The following is a 17,113-nucleotide window of genomic DNA, read 5'->3' on the forward strand; positions in this document are numbered from 1 at the left end:
TAAAAGACCTGCAGAGCTGTGGATGAGAGGAGCTGAGGCCAGCTCCCAGTGAGAGCAGCACTGTCCCCACAGCTCGGGGGAGCAGCTGAGCACCTCCCACGAGCAACAGCCAGGATTGTCTACAGGACATGGGTGGGATTCTCCCTGAAAGAGAATTGTGCTCTTGACTTCCCATCAAAAGCTGCTGAACCTCTCATTTATTTTTATTTATAAAAGCCCACATTCATCCTAAAGCCAAACTTGGAACGTGACACCTGTGTTCCTTGGGTCTTTACCAAAGTGTTCTGACTTACTGACAAAAGTGACTCCTTCCATATATTTTATATAAATATAAATATATTTTATGTCCTTTTGTATATCTATTACATATCTCATACATCATGTTCATATACAGGATCATGTCTATTCTGGTCCCACTGGGCCACTCAAGGCAATTATCTCTTTCCAATCAGCATAAACAGAACAATCCACCACGGAGTGTTAGACAGAATTTTCCTGTCAAAAGATGTTCCAGTGAATGTTTCATCCATGAACATCAGCTCTGCAACAAGGAATCACTTTATATCCACCTACATCTCCTTTGCATGGGAGGGACTGCTGCCTCTCACCAGGCAGGAACAGCCGTGGATTCCTCCAGGATTCCTCCAGGATTCCTCCAGGATTCCTCCTGGCACTGCAGGAGTTGGTCAGCCCGCCCCAACTTCCTCCTCTTGTTACAGGGAAGCTCAAGAATTGGGAACTTGCTGTCACAGAGCAATTACTGGGTGCTCCAACAGTTACTTGATGCAATTGCTGCAATGTAACTGTAAGTCTGAGACTCCAGGCTGAAGGTTTCCCTGACTCTGTGAATTTCAGTGAAACAGGAAAAGGAAAGTGATGAGAAAAAAAGCAAAAGTTCCCAGGAAATAAGCGATGTTGTGGGTGAAATGCTATCATGTTTCAGATGGACAGAGCTCCTTAAAATTAACTCTTTTTGGTTAAAGGAAACTTAGTTTAGGGAGGGTCATGCTTGCTGTAGCACAGATTTACAGTGGCCCAGCACAAATGCAGTGTCCCAGGGCAGAGCAGCAGCAGCACAGCCCCTGTGAGAGCCCAGCCCTGCAGCAGCTTCATCACAGCACCGAGGAGCAGGGATCAAACCGAACCTGCCTGGTGGCTTCATTCCTCAGTACAGAGGGGTCCAAAGCTGCCTCTCTGCAACACCCCTGGCTCCTGAACAGCCTCAAGCCAAGAGCTCCAGGAAAGCCAAGAACCACCTTTGGGTGAATCCCAGAACGTCCCGAACTGGGAGGGACCCACAGGAGAACCCAGTGCAGCCCCCGGTGCTGCAGAGACCCCCAAAATCCCACCCTGGGCACCCCTGGAGCTCTGCCATGCCCTGGGGAGCCTGGGCAGTGCCAGCACCATGGGGAAGAACCTGGCACACTCCAGCCCTCCCTGGGCTCCTGTCCCCTCTGCAGACCCCCAGGAAGGGTTTCCTGAAGGCTTCCCCTTCCACCGCGTCCCCTCCATCTCCTGCTGCTGCCAACACCAGCAGCTGGAACCGGGGCAGGCTCCGAGCGAGCCTGGGCACACAAACCCCGCAGCTGCCGGGGCTGTGCCCGCTCCCGGGGCCGGGACACCGGGGCTGTGCCCGCTCCCCAGGGCTCTGCCGGTCCCCTCAGGCCGGTCACACCGGGCCGTGCCGGGTCCCCAGCCCGGACACCGGGGCTGTGCCCGCTCCCCGGAGCTGTGCCGCTCCCCGGGCCGGGACACCGGGGCTGTGCCCGCTCCCCAGGGCTGTGCCGGTCCCCTCAGGCCGGTCACACCGGGCCGTGCCGGTCCCCTCAGGCCGGTCACACCGGGCTGTGCCGGTCCCCTCACGCCGGTCACACGCACACAGGCACAAGCACCACAGGAATTCAGAGGAACGGAAGGGAAGCGCTTGGGCTGGGCCCCAGACTCTGACAGGCTCCGGAGGAGGAAAGCACGGATAAAACACTCGAACCCGGCCGCTGTCACGTTCCTGCCCCCGGTTTTCCCCGCACGCAGCGCCCGCACCCAATCACGGAGCCGGCGGCAGCTTCTGCTCGCCCCCAGCCCCGGCCCCGCGCCGAACCCCGGGATAAATCGCCATTCGTGCCCGTTTGTGGCCCAAACCCCGCGGGGAGCTCCGGGGCACCGGGACCCCCGGGTGCCACCCACACAAAGCGCGGCGGGGCCGGCGGCGGGCCCTGCGGGGAGGCCGCGCGGGGGCCGCGGGCCCGGAAGGGAGCGGCAGCGGCGGCGCGGGGGGCGCAGCGAAGGGGGGGCGCCCAGGCGAGAGCAGCGCCCCGCGGCCACCACCTGCGCCCGCCTCCCTGCCGCTCCCATTGGAAGCGCGCGGCACCGCCCTCGTGCCCATTGGCCGCGCCGCCAGGGACGGACGGCGGGTCCAGCCAGTGGCGAGGCCGATCGCCGAATAACAAGGCGAGCGCGGGCACTGATTGGCCGGTGGAGCGGAGCGACGGCCCGCCCACCGACGGGCGGGGCAGCGGGGAGCGCTCCCGTCGCTCAGGCGCTTTCCGCCAATGGGGTGGGCCTTCTGCAACCGGCGGCCCGCCCCCAGCGACCATTGGGCGAGGCGGGCGCCGGGCGGACGCTGATTGGTGGCGCGCAGTGCCCGTCGGGCGCGGGGCGGGGCGGTGAGGACGTGAGGACCCGCACAGCGCGGGGCGGGGGCGCTGCGGCCGCGCTGCGCCAATGGGGGAGCGGCGAGCGCGCGCGCCCCCGCGCGGCCGGGCGGGGAATGGCGGGAGCGGGACAGCGGGGACCGGGACAGAGCGGAATGGGGGGGACAGAGGGGATTGGGGGGACAGCAAGTGTCCAGTCTGCAGAGAATTGCAATTGCTGCTTACAAAAGCCCCCAACAGAACAGTGCACTGGCACCTACGGAGGAAACAGAGTTTGTTTTTCAAGTTCCAAATAACAACAAAAGCAATAAACGAAGGAAGTCATTGCAGTTATTGCAGTTTAAGTGCAGAAACACTTCCTCACTTTCACTCACTCACCCCCAATTCTTCCCCTCACAACACAGAATAAAACATGCAAGGGACATTTTCAATGACATCTAAATATCTGAAAGTGTTTAAAGGAACAACGACCTTAAAATAAACTTATTTTAAAGAGGGCAGATGGTGCTAGTGCTGCTTAATTTCACAGATTTTGTTTTTACCACCTTAGTGTCGCTTTATTTCCTTCATCTGCATTTGTGAGAACCTCAGTGGCTGAATTCATTCCTCTGGTTTGTGGAGAAGCTCACTCTTGCTCCTGTAACACCTCAAATATGATGCAGGACTTGGCCTTTGCAACAGTTTTGGAGTTCATTCATTAAATGGACAAACAATTCCCACTGCCAGTTGGAATTTGTGATTCTGGAGCAGTGGAAACCCAGTGCAAGTTAAAAGAAAAGTTTGGGGAATCCTGAACCTACCACCTGCCCTCACTAGTGCCTAGAAGCAATTCTGGTGAAGAACAGCAAATGAGGGTTCTCCAAATTTGCAGTGAAAAATCACAATGAAAATCACAGCCCTTAGAGAAAGGGACATAAATTCAAATTCCTGCACAAGGAACTGGGGCTGGAAACCCACTTTGGACCAAAAGAATTGAAGGAGAACAGTCAACAATTAATCTGAAAAGATATTTATTTTGAGAACATCGACTTGCACATTATACAAAAAATTGACAAATTCACCAAAAAACATATAAAATGTTGCGGGGTCTTTTTCCCTAACATATTAACATAATCACTTTCCAAAGGGCAAGAGGTGAGGAAACCAATGTTAGGCACATTTGTTCCAGTCTGTCTGCAGAGAAGTGTGATTAAAAACATCCCTGTCCTGCTGAGGTATCAAACTGCAAACTTTGGTCATGGCAGAGGGAAACCCAGGAGCCTTCTCCAGGCATGGCCAATACAAAAAAAAAAGCCAGAATTGGTTATTTTTCGTTTCCAGGTAGAAATGCAGTGAAACAAAGAAAAAAACTCCCCTATAACACAGCTATAACTAGGAAACCTGATCCTCTGCAAATCCCCACTAATCACACACAGCTACAGTGATCCACGCTCCCAAAGAACCCGGCTGGCAAGTCCCAACAATTCAGTGCTTAGGAAAAAAAGGAGACCTTGATGGTGATTCAGAGCCCAGTCTTCAGCAAAGGACAAAAGGCACTTAAGAATGGCTTTAGGAAATTCCACAATGGCATTTCGGGACAGGGGACAGCGCCCAGCTGAACAAATCCTGCCCTAAGAGAAGTCCAGTGAGGTAGTACTTCATATTGCTCCAACCACTTGGCTCTAAGCAAGCAGCCTTCTGGTTCTGAGATACAAAATTAGCAGGAAATGGCTTTTTGTCAAATGTATAAAACCCAGTTCTTACAAAAAACAGTAAAAACCCACTCGTGGTACAAAGCCAGGAACCATCTTGTACAAATTGAGTATCAAAATGCTGCCAAGGTGATGCACAAGTCTACCTTGATGGCCAAATCCCCAGACAGTGAAGATTGTTCTAGCAACCAAGCCATTTTTGGAATAAAAAATAAAAACAAAGGGGGCACAGGGGCACTCTGAGAACGTTCCTCATCGTTAGCAGCCTCACCGGAAGCACTTTCAGTCCATTAGAAACAAATAACTCTGTGCTGATGAATGGCAGGTTTGAGGGGATGAAAAAAACCCACAAATGCAAAGTTCAACATAGAGAACAAAACCAAAATCCACGCACATACAAAAGGATAATCCTTGGAGTGGGATTGGAACAGGTTTTTTTTTTTTAAAACGAGGAAGACTTCAAACCATTTTTGCGGGGGGTGGGAGGAAACACAGACTAACCTTTTTTTTTGTTTTAAATTAAGCCCGGGGAAGGTGTGGGGAGGGAGAAGTGCTGCGGGGGATCACCGGCCGCTGCCGTAGCCGGGGAAGAGCTGGGCCAGGACGCTCTGCAGCGCCTCGTTCACCTCCATGCTGTAGCTGCGGCCCAGCTCGTAGCGGCACGCGGGGCAGCTGAACACCGAGGCCTTGAAGGACCTGTCCAGGCAGTCCTGGGGACAGAAGGCAGCAGGGCTCAGGGACGGGCAGCTGGGCTCCTCTGGCACAGCCCCGAGCTTCCCGGGCAGGGACCTGAGAGAGCAGGGGCACTGCACTCCCCACCGAGGGCACTGCTGCTGGGCACGGCAGGGACCAGGGAATTCCAGCCTGGCTGGGGATGGGGGGAACTCAAATCCCCCCCAGAGCCACCCCTGCCATGGCAGGGACACCCCCCACTGCCCCCGGCTGCTCCAGCCCTGCCCACTGCCAGGGATCCGGGCAGCCACAGCTGCTCTGGGAATTCCACTCCAGGGCCTCACCACCCTCCCAGGGAACAATTCCTGCCCAGCCCAGCCCAGAAAAGCCAAGCCCGGCCCAGCCCAGCCGAGCCCAGCCCAGCAGAGCCCAGCCCAGCAGAGCCCAGCCGCCCAGCCCGGCCCAGCAGAGCCCAGCCCGGCCCAGCAGAGCCCAGCCCGGCCCAGCAGAGCCCAGCCCGGCCCAGCAGAGCCCAGCCCGGCCCAGCAGAGCCCAGCCCGGCCCAGCAGAGCCCAGCCCGGCCCAGCAGAGCCCAGCCCGGCCCAGCAGAGCCCAGCCCGGCCCAGCAGAGCCCAGCCCGGCCCAGCAGAGCCCAGCCCGGCCCAGCAGAGCCCAGCCCGGCCCAGCAGAGCCCAGCCCGGCCCAGCAGAGCCCAGCCCGGCCCAGCAGAGCCCAGCCCAGCCCAGCAGAGCCCAGCCCAGCCCAGCCCGGCCCAGCCCAGCAGAGCCCAGCCCACCTTGCAGACGTTGTGCTGGCACACGGTGGTGACTGGCCGGAACACGACCTCCTGGCAGCAAATGCACAGAAAGGCCTCCTCCACTTTGTTCAGAAATTTCTGCAAAGAGAACGTCTGAATCAACTTCATGCTGAAAGACACACAAATTAACCCAAACCCCCACCATTAAATGCAAGGGATTACTTGGAATATAGGAAGATTCTCAACAAATCTTAATAAGCAAAACCTGTCCCAATAAACCTAGTGGGGTGTTTATGCTAAAATAAGATCATTTTAGGTCTGAGGCTGTTCTTTAACTCAGCCAAGAGTTTGTGCCTGGGGACAGCACAACTACAGCAGGAAAAGCCCAACGCACCGGCCCATCTTTGAGAGCCTCCAGGACTTCATTCCACAGTTTTTCGTTGGCTTCATCACTTTTTATAAGAGATTTCTGCTGGGATGTCAGCTTGTATGGCTCAACTTTAGTTTTCTTTGGAGTCCCTGCTGGAGAGGTGACGGGTGTTTCCTCCCCACCTGAAAGAAAACACAAAGATTTTTTTTTAAAAACCAAAAAACCACCACAAAAGAGTAAAATGCACAAAAATCTCCAAGGCTTTCTATATCCACTTGCCTACTCCACAAACCTGCTGATTTCCTTTTCCTCTTCCCTTTCCCTGGGGTATCAAACTCATCATCTCCATTATTTTCTTTTTCCTTGTCTTTGTTTGCAACAGCTTCCAAATATCCTTCAGGATACTGCAGGGAAACAAAACAAAGAGCACTCAGTGCAGACACGCTGGTGAGAGCTGCAGACCAAGACAGGTCCAAGAGTGACCTCTGGAGAACTGCTCCAGGGACACCTTTAATCTATTTTAAGCAACAGATCCCTGCTATAGGGAAGTACTTCACAGCCTATAGAAATCCCACACCAGAAATAAAGTGAGTTTTGTCCTTTTAGCCTCTTGATGTATAAAAACAAACAACCCAGCAGACTGGAAGCATTTACGTCCCCCCTTAGTCTCAATTTTTAGCTAAGGATCATCTTCAGTACATACAAGAGCACATAACAGAAAAATCCCTGCTCTCCATCAAGCTGAGAGTCCAGGCGATGTCCCAGGGCAGTACCTGCATTGTCAGACCAAGCTTTTTCATCCTGTCCTTTCCCTCTTTGGTCCAAGGAGCAGGCTCTTCATCATCCCTCCTAAGCAGGTAACGCCACACCAGAAACCCAGACTTCCCTGTCTCAGGCCAGTATTTCACAACCTGGAAAAGCCAGAGCAAGTCCATCACACTCTGCAAAAACCCCTGGCCATAACCACATGCTGTTTTGGCAGCTCAGCCAGCCCTCCTTACCTTGTAGATGCCGTCGTATCTGTTGCCCTCCAGAGGAGCGTACTTGCTGTGCTTGCCTCCCTTGACGTTCCTGACCACCCGCACCGGCTTCCCCGCCCGCCAGTCCTTGGCCTCAGCCCCGTGCTTGTCGTTGATGGGGGCACTGCAGTTCAGAGCCAGGGCTCTGCAGGAGAGGCCAGAGTTCAGGGAGTCTGCCTGAATGCAGCCCTGCCCTGTAACCTGTGTGACACTGACACTGCACTCAGGGAGCCTCCTGAGCGGGCACATTCTGGACAGCTGGTTGCTCATGGCATGACCCAGCCCAGAGCACTTCCTCCACTCAAGTCCAGGCTTATCTGTGATAACAGTTCAGAATTACAAATGGTCTGGCCTGCCAAAGCAACCACTGGCTGCAAAGGAGAACTCCTCCACCAATTTGCTGCTCTGCTCCTTAAGCTTCAGCCAGTATTGCAGGTGACACCAACCCCACCCACAGTTCTGTCCCATTACTGGAAGGAGCATTCCCAATGTGCAACTGACCCGCAGCCTAAACCACAGCCCAGACCCAATTCCAGCCCTTTTCCCAAAGCTTAGCCAGCTTCCCTGGATGCAAACAGCCCCAGCGACCCTCGTGCTGCCAGCCAGCCAGGTGCTGAGGCTGGAAGGGAGCACAGACGTTGCCAACCTGTTCATGTTGGTGAGTTTCTGATCACAGGACTGCTCCGCCGTGCGCTTGTTCCCGGAGAGGTCCCGGCCCCCACTCCCTGTGTAGGTGAAGGAATTCCCGTGATCCTGAAATGAGCACGGATGGTTTGCACAGTCACAGGAAGAATTCAACAAAAGCAGGAGAGTCGTTCAATCAGGTAGGTTTAGCAGGGCAGCCTCAGAAAGGAAAGATGCTTCCTGTATTTAATCTCCCAGACTGGGCCAGTCTCTGGCTGTGTCTCAGGCTGCCAGGACAGGCCAGGTGACAATGTTGTCTTGTCACACCCCTGAGTAGCCCAGGCTGCCACAGGATCTGCTGGAAGTGAACAGCTGGCAGCACAGCCCACGGGACTGCTCCAGCTGTGGGTGTAAGGCAGACCTTGAAAAGTCACAACTCTGGGATCAGAAGCTGGCACAGGAATATTAAACTGGGTTGGGCTGGCACAGATCACTGCAGTTTTTCCTCGCCTCGTTCGCTTCTGAAGGAAATGGGTGAAGGTGGGCAAGTGTTCGGTGTGGAGTTTTAACAAGTTTGTTTGGTTCTGTGCATAAATAATCAGAATCCACTCACGATGTCATCTTCATATCCTCCTGCCAGCACCAAGGAATAGGCCCCATCGTTGCTCCTGCCGTGGATCCCCGCCACGTGGGGCCTGTGCACCCCAGACTCGCTCACCTGCAGGAAAACCAGCTGTGTGTGGAGGCACCTGCCCTCAACAGGCCCCACACAGCACTGGGCTTGGGGCTGAACCAACTGTGCTGCTTCACATTTGCTTTGCACGTATCACAGGGGGAAGCTGCTCTCACCAGCACGCTCCAAAAAGCTCCAAGCAGAAAAAAGAAAAATAAAAATGCATCTAAAAAAACAAGGCACTGACTGTATCAGTAAATTTAGCACATGGATAAGGTTTGTGTGCAAATCTACTTATTTGGATATTTCTTACTGAAATTGCTTATTAAAGGCTCCAGGTATTTAAGAATAATACAGATATTAAATATTTGTATAAAGTCTTGAAAGAGTTGTAATAGCAACCTTCCCTCAGTACCTGAAAGCAAGATCTGGATAGGCCAGTGCTTTTTTCTGCCCCAACTTTCTAACAGCACGAGAAACTTTCTGTTTCATGCACGTGGATATTTGAGACACCCTTGCCAGGGCACACTACACACCTCCAGGACAAACTGCTGGGAACAAATCTGCTTGCTTTGGGGTTTTTGAGTTACCAAAAAGAGCACTAAAACAAAATAAACCAGCACTTGATGGGCCCAACAATGCAGCATTAGTTATGGAACACTTGATCCAGACAAAGCCAGAATTCTTTTCCTTCTGCACTTCCATACATCCAGTGACACACACACTTCCACATTAACTGTTTCAGGTTTCTTGCAGGAGCTGGATCACTCCCATTTTCCCCCACAGCAGCTCAGGCCAGGGTTCAGCTCCATACCTGGACTCTGAACTTCCACATGGTGCCAACAGGGATGCCAGGAATTGGTCCGTAGTGGTTGGAGGGGACAATGGTGCATTCCTTGGTGCGCCCAACACACGCCATGCCCTGGGCAGAGAGCAGGATCAGCCAAGGGCCCAAGGGAACAAACACAATTCCAAGTAAAACAGATTTGGACTGACCTTGCCCCAGTCTCTCCGGGAGGAGGAATTAGCAGATGCCATCTTTTGTTTCTTTTTACTTTCTTTTAATTTCTCTCCTGCTAAAACCACCTCACTTGCATCATTTCGACACTCAGGGCAATACCTAAAGTCAGTGAAAATTAAGTAGAAAAGCCTTCAGTTAGGAGCATTTCCTCCAAACATAGTGAGTTACGTTACAACTCCTCCGTGTGAAACCAGACAGGACATGGACACACTCTCCACACTGGAACTTAACCTACAACAGCTCCTGTCCTGGCACCAGCCACTGCAGATGTGTCAGGAAACAGCTGTGCCATAAAATCATTGTATAGAGGGTAGAAACAGGGCAGAGGGAATAAACCAGTGCATTTCACTAACTCTGTGTCTATTCAAAGATGTATTTCACTACCCACTGCACATATCCCATGCCTGATCTGGTGATGGGGCTGCCTGCAGTGACCCACAAAAGCCTCTGCCCAGCTGAAGCCTCCAAGCATCAGGTTCTCATCTGGTTCTCTTTGGATCCCAGGCTTGGGCTGGAAGGACCTTAAAGCTCATCTCATTCCATGCCCTGCCATGGCAGGGACACCCTGCTCTATCCCAGGATGCTCCAAGCCCTGGCCTTAGGCAGGTACACAAAAAAGGCATCTAGATCCCAAAACCAGGAAAAGGAGTGTGCAAGCCATGGGCTTAAAACCTACTCCCATTAAGCTCAAGAAAAGCTGTGAAGTTTTACAAAAAAAACAAAACAAAAAACCCAAAACACACATATGCCTGTTCCTAATTAGATGTACCTGTGGCACCCCACACACCTCCTGAGAACCTACCAGTCCTCATCATCTGGGATTCTGCTGAGGGGAGGGTTGAGGCAGTAGATGTGGAAGGCCATGTCACACTCGTCACACATGAGCTGCTTCTCTGGATCCTGCTTCCCCCCACAGATGTGACAAGCACAGACCCTGCAGGTCTTGTTTGGGTTGTCCTTGCAGGCTTTACACACGGGTCCACTCTGTCCTGTGGGCAAACACAAACCACACTCAGCGAGTGCCAAGATCCACTGGAAATGGTCAAAGGAGGCACAACTGAACGTGTCTTGGACCCTTAAACCTTGGATCCTCACAGAAACAACTGGCAGGACATGACCAGGTAATTCAGACATGCAAGAACTCCACATCAGACTCACGTTTTGGGGTTCCAGTACTGATGGGAGAAGCAGTGCCTGGCTCTTCAATTTTATAGATTTCATCCACTAATATAATTGTGCAGTCATTCAAGGAATCACCAGCTTCCCTAGAAGTTGAGGAAAGATCAGAGTTTGGGAGTATCCCGCAGCTCGAGTTCACAGCTCTGCATCAGACTGCTCTGCCATTAAAAATCAAATCATTTTCATGCAAGTAGAATTAACCCCATCTTGTCTCAGGGAGAATCCAGGCACTTGCAGCATTTCAATTATCAAGAGTGACCGTTCTCCCTGCCCCCAAATATATTTCAGACTAATGCTTCTCATATTTTATAGTTTAAAAGTCAAAATCAGTGTGGTGAGAGGAAAAAGGAGGAATACTTTATCAACTCCGTGAAAATTACCTGAAATTTAAAAAAAATATATCCTTTTCTTCCTGAAGTTGAGAGTCTCCTTCAGCAGAGAACTGGAATAATTTTTCATCACCTTTATAAAGTGAGAGTTCATTCTACATCATTCTATCTCCAGAAAATATTACAGTGCAGTTTTTGTAAAGCCATCATGGATAATTAACACATACACAATAATTTGCCTCATGGTGAATATGGGGCTTTGCATCCTTTCAGCATTAAGTGAATCATGGATCAGCATTCCTTAAAGTGTCCAACTCCTCAGTGGAAGTTAATCAGAACTGCAGAATGCTGAGGTTAATCACCCAAAAAGGACAGGCCCCTTTTCATCTGTCCCCAGCACTACTGTTGCACCATTTTTTGCCAGCAGAGTCACTCAGACCTCAGGAAGCTGAAGCAGAGCAGGAGAATTCCATTTACTCCACACGAACAGCTTACCCAAGCAGTATCTTTGCATTGAGCTCCCTGGTCATTTTCGTTTCCCTTTTCTGCAGGATCTCAGCATCATACCAGAAGCCCCTCTCCTTGGGCTCGTCAGGGTTGTAGTTGACCATCACCACCTGCCCCACCTCCAGCTGCTGCCACTTGAGGATGGTGCGTGCCCGAGCGCGCACGTTCCCCGAGCTCATCTGCACCACGCCGTTCTCGGGGTAGCTTGAAGGGAGGAACCACACAGAAATCAGATTCAGCACCAGCTCTGGGGAGGAACACACAGGCTGATTTTGCTGTGCAACACAAGAACACCATCAAGGATAAAATCTCCTCCCACACACACAGCCAGAACCAGTCTGGCTCTGCTACTATTGCCTCCCTTTAACACTTGGACACCAGCATTTCCTATAAATGCTGGTGTCCATAAAAACATGATTCCAGCCCCCTGGAATTCCAACTGCAAAACAACCTGACAGCTGCCAGGGCCCAATGACATAATTACTGTGTCACTGCCCAGCTCTGTTTTAATTTGTGCAGTATCTGCAATAAAATTTCCCATCAACATCGCGACCCGAATGACTTTATTGGCCAAGAAGGGCAACAAAACCAAACTCACTCATCATATTTCACATGATAAATTACATCTTCTTCAGGGACAGCTGTGGGCTGGTCAGGATCTGTGCATCTCTCAGCATCACTGGTGGGTTTTTTCCTGGTTACATTCACAACTGTGGCTTCAAACCACGCTCCCATGTCCGTGTCCCGAGCATCCACCAAGTCATTGATCTGAACAGGGCAAAGAGCACAGCTCACCAAAAGGGATCTGCAAATAAGGCACTCATTTCCAATCTACTTAAAGATTTAACCACCTCAAGAACTGCACCATTATCAGGATATTTAACTGATCACCTTAAAAATTAAGATTTCCTCTGCCCTCCTGGTCCTGTTGTGCAGCCCTACAGTCTGCTTAGGTTGAATTTGTAAGGTTATAAATCCATTCTACACAGCACATGTAAACCCAGCCTTGTTACCAGGCCCAAACCATTACTGGTTAGTCTGTAATGAGTTTCAAAGTGTCTTGCTCATAACCTGGCAAAGACTTCACTAGATCTGTAATAAAACCCATTGAAACAAAAGAATAAAATTATTCTGAACAGCTGCTCAAGATTTTCTTTTGTTCATTCAAGAACGTTTCAGCTTTGACAAATGTAGTGACTCCAAGCAAAAACATTGGGAAAATTTGTAAAAAAAAACCAAACCAGACACTCTGAATACTTTTTTTTTAAAAAATTTATGTATTGTAGTTTTAGTTCAAAGAACAAAATGAAAAAATGAAGTATTTTGACCTACAGCATGTTGCATTGAATTGGTTTGTGGGTTGGTTGGCATTTCTGTCTTTGTTGTTGGAGGGTTTGAGAGGAAGAAAGGAACTGCCCACACAACTGGAGTGTGAAGGATTTTCAGCAACGCTCCAGCACAGAGAACAAGTCCCCTGGGCAGGCGGGTCTGGGGCTCCCAGCGCTGAGCACCCACCTTGTAGAGGCCGAAGCAGGGGTCGGCCCAGTCGGGCTGAGCTGCCGTGCCGGGCTGGCCCTCCAGCTCCAGGGCAGCCTCCCCGTTGTGGGAGCTCTTGTCGGACTCGCTGGGGCCGGAGCCGCAGCCGGAGTCGCTGTCCGAGAGCTCCGGGTCCTTGTCCTTGCTCCCGGCAGGCAGCAGGGCCGGGCTTTGTCTGACCAGCAGCTGAACAATATCGTTCAGCCCCACGCTGTAGTCGAACAGGGAGTGCCCATCTTCCATCTGCAGGGAAAGCAGCAAGGCAGCCGGTCAGCCTCCCATCGCCGCCCTGCCCGCCAACATCCACCACGTGGCTCTGGAACCGTTATCAGCCAGCTCTGGGCCCTTCTTCTCTCTCCGTCCTGCTATCTAAACGCTCTTTTTTCAATCACCCGCAATCTGCAACAGCACGGCTTCCATGCTGCTCTGGATTGCTACCCAGCCTCTAGGAGATCTGGAAAAGTTTGCAGCACGTTCCCTAGAAACACCAATGAAACAACTACAGACCCCCCACATTCCCGTCAGGATTCAGAGATAATTCCACATTACCTACAAACACAAAGGGAAATTATTTCTTCCTCAATTCATACCCATCCCAAATCCTAATGCAGACTGTCTTCATATTCTAATTGTGTGTGATCAGAATATTGTTACACCATCTCCATTATTCGTAGCATTAAGCAGAAGCCAGAGTTAATCACACATTTTTTCCACTGAAAGTCAAATCAGAAAAGATTCAATTCAACTTGAAACTACTCGATCGCTCTTTAGCGTAGCCAGGCCTGTCCTAATTTCACACTCTCTCTAATTCTAAGAGTTTATCTGGCACGGTTTGTAGTCAAACCGAGACCCTGCCCCTGCAGAAGAGGAGTGCAGAGGGAGAAAGAGGCCCCTCAAAAACCTCTCAAGAGCTCTGAGGAGCACAAGCATTTTAGAGTTAACATGCAAGGCTGGAGCCCACGGAGCAGTCAGAAGTTCAGACAAGCTTCCCCACATATTTAAGGTCTGACTAAGAAATTATACAGGAAATGATCATCCCTTTCCAGCCTAAACCACCAGAAAAAGCAATCCCTGGAGCTTTGTTCTCTATCAGGGGGAAGCAGAGCAAAACCACAAAAATTTACACTTCACAGGAATCACTATGATAATTCAATTCTGATTTATGGCATCCAATGGCTGTGGAACAATCCCTGGAAATCTGGCTGCACAGGAAGAGGTCTGAGCTTTTTGCTGGTTTAGAGATGAAAACCCCTCGAGGTGCCTAAGAACACACCAGAAATTGGTTGTTTCTTCTCAGCCAGGACAGTGTCACAAACACGGGGACAGCAGCAGCAGAGGACACGAGTGACAACAGGTGCAGAGTGAAATGGAAGAGCACAGGAACGGGACAGGAAACCACAGGAGCTCAAAGCAGCCAGGAAGAAGAGCCCGGGGCTGAGGACAAACCTCCAACAAAGGAGGCAAGTTTGAACCAACAGCTAATTTTCTAACCCACTGAAAAACGTTCACGAGTAAGAAATGGAACATTTGCAGGGATTCCAAGAGGCAGACAAAGCACAGTGGGAACAAGGCCTGTGAGAGGCTGGGTCACGTTCCTGCCTGAGCCAAGGAGCCCTGGAACTGCAGGAGGAGGGGATCCTTTGGAGGGCACCCTGAAGTCACCACTTCTGAAATCTGCTTAAGCCTGGCTGTCTGCACAGCTCAGGGAAAGGCTGACAGGTGGCACCTGCCCTGAAGCAACGCCCCTCGTCACTTCATTTACAACACAAACGGGTCATCAAGGCGTCCAAATCTACACAACCCCACAGAAAAGTGGGTTACAAACAGCCCTTCAGAGATGTTACACCATCCTACAGGCCTCTCTTTAAGCTAGAACTGGTACCTGAGCTTAGACTGAGGCTAGTCCAGGTGCATTTCCATGTTTTACAGCCACACCTGCTAATTACAGAGTACAGTCAGCTCAAGACTGCCTAAAACAGAAAGAAGAGCAGCCAGAAAAATTGTCCATCTGCAGCCAACTCAGCATCCCACTGCTTTTCCTGAAATTAATCCTGTGACCAACCAAACACAGAGCAGGAGTTTCTCTAGCACGAAGGTTTAGCAGCACAGGACCAGGCAGAATACAACAATTGTATTTTTAAATGGTTTTGACTGACTTCGGTGCTAATTTAGTTACATTATTAACTCACAGGGAATGAAACAGTTGTACGACAGCAATTGCAAACGTATTACTGAGAACATAACACAGCACTCAGCCACTCAAGTGTTCTGTACCTAGCGAGAATTTGATATCAGAGCTGAAGAACTTCAGAATCACGAGGTGCTTTTCCCAATTTACAAAGGAAAATGAGATCTTCACGGCTTTCAGAGCGGTGAAACTCGCAAGGCTCAAAAACATGAAGCACTTTAAAGACCATAAAACCACCGGTAATTGCCAGACACTTCATAAAGGCGATGTCAAGGCAGAAGAGCAACACGTTAGGTGGAAAATAGCAAAGAAAGCAAGACTAAAGGCTGCTCTGCGGCTGGCAGCTCTCCCTGCAGACCCGGACGGGGCAGCGCGGGAGGGAGCCGGGATCACTAGATGGCAGCACAGCCCCTCCTTTCCACGCAATTAAAAATAAATAAATTAAAACGCGCGTCCTCAGCGGGAGGGGAGCACGGGGCCGGGCGGGGGTGTCCGGCACCGCGCCGCCGCCGCTCCGAGGCTGTCAGTGCCCGCGCCGCGCCCGTACCTGCTTGCCGCGGTAGAAGAGCCGCTGCCGGTGGGGCTCCACGCCGAACACCTCGTGTATCCGCAGGCGCAGCCCCTCCACCTTGGTGAGCTTGGAGAGGGAGTCCACGCGGTGCGTCTGGCTGCCGTCCATGGTGCGCACCTGGATCCACATGGCGCCGGCGCTGCCCCGGGAATGGGCCCGCGCTCAGGCGGCGGCACCGGCGGGGCGGGCCCGCCGCCCGCGGCCGCGCCGCCCTCACGCGCCCGCCGCCCGCCATTGGCCGCCGGCCCGGCCGGCTCGGCCGCTGATTGGCTGCGTGGCGGGGATGGCCCCGCCCCCCCACGCGGGAGCCTAACGGCTCCGCTCGCGCCGGCCGTGTCTCGCGCCACAATTGAAATGCCGCGGTAGAAGAGCCGCTGCCGGTGGGGCTCCACGCCGAACACCTCGTGTATCCGCAGGCGCAGCCCCTCCACCTTGGTGAGCTTGGAGAGGGAGTCCACGCGGTGCGTCTGGCTGCCGTCCATGGTGCGCACCTGGATCCACATGGCGCCGGCGCTGCCCCGGGAATGGGCCCGCGCTCAGGCGGCGGCACCGGCGGGGCGGGCCCGCCGCCCGCGGCCGCGCCGCCCTCACGCGCCCGCCGCCCGCCATTGGCCGCCGGCCCGGCCGGCTCGGCCGCTGATTGGCTGCGTGGCGGGGACGGCCCCGCCCCCCCACGCGGGAGCCTAACGGCTCCGCTCGCGCCGGCCGTGTCTCGCGCCACAATTGAAACCCGCCCGCCGCGCCCACGCGCCAAGTCTCGCGCGATCATGCAAATGAGAGAAGGGAGAAAGGTGGGGGGGAAGCGCGTGGTCTTAAAGGGGCCGTCACCCGCGCCCGCCCGGGACAGGACGGGAATGGGGGGTGTCAGCGACCCCCGCCGCGCCCGGACCCGCCCCAGCCCGCCCGCGTCATCCCCGCGCAGCCCCCGGGGCGATGCCACTCCCCGGGCCCGTAGGGCACCGGTGCCGCCGGCACCGCCCCTGACGGCCACACCCCCTCCCGCGGGCCCGTTCGGGGGCGGGGGTCGGTCCCGCTGTCGCAGCCCCGAGCGACGCGACCCCTCCGGGGCACCAGACCCAGCTGTCACCGCCCGGGCATCGCCGAGCGCTCCCGCCGCTTCCCGCACCGCTCGGGCAGGGCGGGGAGGGGCGGGGCCGCCGCCGCCTCCCGGGGCCGGGGGGGCCCTGGCCGGGAAACGGGACCGGGAAAACACCCCCTGGAACCGGGGGCGACAGCGGGGATCCCCCGCCAGTGACCCGGCCCGGCGCCCCCCGCTCCGCTGCGATGCTGGGGGCAAAACCCCCCGAATGCCCAAGGGCTCCATC

The 17,113-nt window shown here is 53.4% G+C and overlaps 1 protein-coding gene across 2 annotated transcripts; it reads right to left on the bottom strand.

Moving 5' to 3' along the window:
• Positions 1 to 3,650: 3,650 nt before the first annotated feature.
• On the bottom strand, positions 3,651 to 15,948 carry UHRF1 (ubiquitin like with PHD and ring finger domains 1). Of its 2 annotated transcripts, XM_041460769.1 has the most exons (16): positions 15,765 to 15,948; positions 13,009 to 13,272; positions 12,092 to 12,261; positions 11,482 to 11,697; positions 10,637 to 10,743; positions 10,281 to 10,467; positions 9,454 to 9,577; positions 9,272 to 9,379; positions 8,398 to 8,502; positions 7,807 to 7,913; positions 7,143 to 7,305; positions 6,915 to 7,052; positions 6,434 to 6,545; positions 6,166 to 6,323; positions 5,811 to 5,909; positions 3,651 to 5,052 (listed from the first exon to the last, which is right to left on the bottom strand). In XM_041460769.1, exons 1-16 carry the CDS (start codon positions 15,915 to 15,917, stop codon positions 4,906 to 4,908), a joined length of 2,358 nt encoding a protein of 785 aa, XP_041316703.1. In that variant the 5' UTR covers positions 15,918 to 15,948; the 3' UTR covers positions 3,651 to 4,905. The 2 variants fall into 2 exon arrangements, with proteins under 2 accessions (XP_041316703.1, XP_041316704.1); XM_041460770.1 differs by lacking the exon at positions 8,398 to 8,502.
• Positions 15,949 to 17,113: the final 1,165 nt, after the last annotated feature.

This window comes from Pyrgilauda ruficollis, unplaced genomic scaffold (genome assembly GCF_017590135.1).
Source record: "Pyrgilauda ruficollis isolate IOZ18807 unplaced genomic scaffold, ASM1759013v1 scaffold148, whole genome shotgun sequence".
Classification (NCBI taxonomy): domain Eukaryota; kingdom Metazoa; phylum Chordata; class Aves; order Passeriformes; family Passeridae; genus Pyrgilauda; species Pyrgilauda ruficollis.

Excerpts from the sequence above, each read along its gene's own strand:
- UHRF1 (XM_041460769.1), bottom strand. The coding sequence starts at position 15,917 with ATGTGGATCCAGGTGCGCACCATGGACGGCAGCCAGACGCACCGCGTG. Across the intron at positions 12,262-13,008 it reads CCTGCTTCGGCCTCTACAAG|ATCAATGACTTGGTGGATGC; the intron begins GTGGGTGCTCAG and ends TGCCCTGTTCAG. Across the intron at positions 7,306-7,806 it reads AAACTCACCAACATGAACAG|AGCCCTGGCTCTGAACTGCA; the intron begins GTTGGCAACGTC and ends CCTCTCCTGCAG.